The 2,398-nt window shown below is 57.4% G+C and overlaps 1 protein-coding gene across 1 annotated transcript in view; it reads left to right on the top strand.

The window, feature by feature from the left end:
- Positions 1–780: 780 nt before the first annotated feature.
- The window catches only part of CDC37 (cell division cycle 37), a 9,456-nt gene continuing 7,838 nt past the window's right edge, over positions 781–2,398 (top strand). Inside the window, exon 1 of the mRNA XM_011380263.2 lies at positions 781–1,061. Within this exon, the coding sequence (XP_011378565.1) occupies positions 960–1,061 (102 nt within the window). The 5' untranslated portion in view covers positions 781–959. The remainder of the gene's footprint in view (positions 1,062–2,398) is intronic.

Here is a 2,398-nt window from a genome sequence, read left to right as displayed (position 1 = left end):
GTTGCCTAAACTCAGAATAGTGGAGTTCTTAGATACTGGCCGATGAAGGGGTCACCAGAAGAAAGGGGAGGGGCTATGAGCAGTCCTGGAATACCACTAGGAGGAAAACTCCCATCTGCACTTCTATGGTCCACCCTCCACCACCACCATCCAGCGCGGGGCCGGGAGCACTGGCCGCTGGCTAGACATTAGCGACACCCAGCGTCCGCACGGAAGGACGCCGCGGACGGGAGCTCGAGAACGTTTGGGGGATCCGGGTGATTCCAGCGTGGGTATGTGCGCGGATCCCAGCTCAAGAGTGGTAGAATATGGACAAGGAAGCTGTGGTCCGAGCAGGGAAAATAAAAGCCCCCAAGTCAGGGCCACATCGCCACCACCTCTGACCTTCCAGGGCAGGGCCATATCCCTCCTCCACTAAGACCTTCCCGGGGCAGGATCCTGCACCCCTCGTACTGGGAAGTTTCTCTCAGTCCACACACCCGTCCCTAGCGTAGCGTTAGGTCCCAATTCACAAGGAGCAGGGGGCGGGTCTCCTCCCGAGGCCCCGCCCCTGCAGTGGGTTCGGGCTTATGTCACTGCGGCGTGGCTAAGGGGACAATCCTCTTCCTCAGTCTCGCCAACTGCTCCCACCCCCGGCCGCTGCAAACTCCCACTGGCGGGCAGCGGGCTCGAGGTTGGAACGCCTGTTCGTATACCTCCAGGAAGTGCCTAGCGGGAACCCTGCGCGGGAAGAGGTGGGGTCTCGGCGGGAGTCTGGGGGGCCGGAACAGCTCGCAAGGGCCTTTAAGAGCTCGGTAGCTAGTGCCGCCGCCACGGTTGCTAGGGATGTGACGTCACGCGCGGGCAGGGTGTGCGCAACCAGGCGGAAGCGGAAGGGGCGGGGCTCCGCGGGCCGGGACTCCAGCGCTGCCAGCCGCCGCCGCCTTCAGATCAAGAGCGGGGTGGGCCACAGAGGCAAGATGGTGGACTACAGTGTGTGGGACCACATCGAGGTGTCTGACGATGAAGACGAGACGCACCCCAACATCGATACAGCCAGCCTCTTCCGCTGGCGGCACCAGGTAGAGCGCGCGCGCCCAGCCCCTTCCCCCTCCCCGAGACTTCAGTCTAAAGTTCTGATCCCTTATACTGCTAGGGACCCCGCCTTTGACACCTGGGATCCCCACTCCACAGTCTGGACTTTTAACATCGCCCAGGGTTCTTCGATTCACCTCCAGGACCCCAGAACTGCCGAGACCCTGAGTTTCTGCATGGAACTCCCATTTGACCCCTAGGGCACCTTCTTCGGAGTCTAGACTCTCAGGATAGGCTTTGGGGTGCCCCCTAGTCCCGTCTAGGACCTTCCACTTACACCCAGAACTCCGCCGCAGAGTCTGGACCCTGAACCTGTTCGGTACCCACTTCTGATCTTGGATATCTTATCGGCCGCTCCCCAGTCTCTAGAGTCCCCAATACTTTGAATCTTTTCTGCGATATGCTTCCCTGGGTCCTGAGGGTGATTCCTATTCTGAAATCCAGAAATCTCCCTCCTCCAAACATAACAAGAAACTCCGGCCTCTCCTGGGATTTCTGTTCCTGGCCTGGGACTGCCAACCCCTTCCCTATCAAGTAGACTAGGGCTTTCAGTCCCACCTAAAACTGGAGTTTTGGAATCCAGTTCCCCTCCAGACCGAACTACCAGCTCCGCCTAATGGAGCCTCCAATTCCGGCTGCTCTCCTCTACTGTAGACCCCATTTGCCATGACTCCAGGAAACCATACTCTCCTAGCTTCCGGTCCCGCCAGAGCCCCTGCCCCTACTTGGCATTGCAGACCCAGGCACCGCCCACACCCCAAGACTAGCTTCCTGTAGGAACCTCTGCCAGCATTGGAACACCTCATTGAAAGCCACCACGCCTTCCTCCTGACCCCAGCCTGGTCTGCAGTTCTGACACCCAGATTGTTCCTGCTCTCACCAAGAACTGTCTCCCAGCCTGATTCCCCATTCACTGCCCCTTTTATCTATTCGCCCCCAAATCCAGACACCAGAATCCCAAGTCTAAGTGTCCTTCCACCTCTCTCCCTGTCCAGCTGTGCTCACAGACCAGCAGAACAGCTCTTAAAAGACCTAATGTTCTAACCTACTCCCCAAATTAGAGCTGCTGCCCCCACATATCTGTGCCTGTTATACTCTCAATCTAAGGGTGTGTACCTCTCAGAACCTTCCAGTTAGAAATACCTCACCCCACCCTCCATATGGAAATTACCACTCATTTATCCAGAAACTCCTAGAAGGACCCTTTCCCATCCTGCCAAGGCATTAGTCCCTACATTTGGTCCCGAATCCCATTTCTACCTATTCCTTAAAGCAGCAGTCTCTTGGGTAGTGTACCTGCTAGGCAAGCCACTTGTCATGTGTA

The sequence above is a fragment of the Pteropus vampyrus genome, unplaced genomic scaffold, assembly GCF_000151845.1.
Source record: "Pteropus vampyrus isolate Shadow unplaced genomic scaffold, Pvam_2.0 Scaffold391, whole genome shotgun sequence".
Classification (NCBI taxonomy): Eukaryota; Metazoa; Chordata; class Mammalia; order Chiroptera; family Pteropodidae; genus Pteropus; species Pteropus vampyrus.
This window is presented reverse-complemented; position numbering and strand designations above follow the sequence as displayed.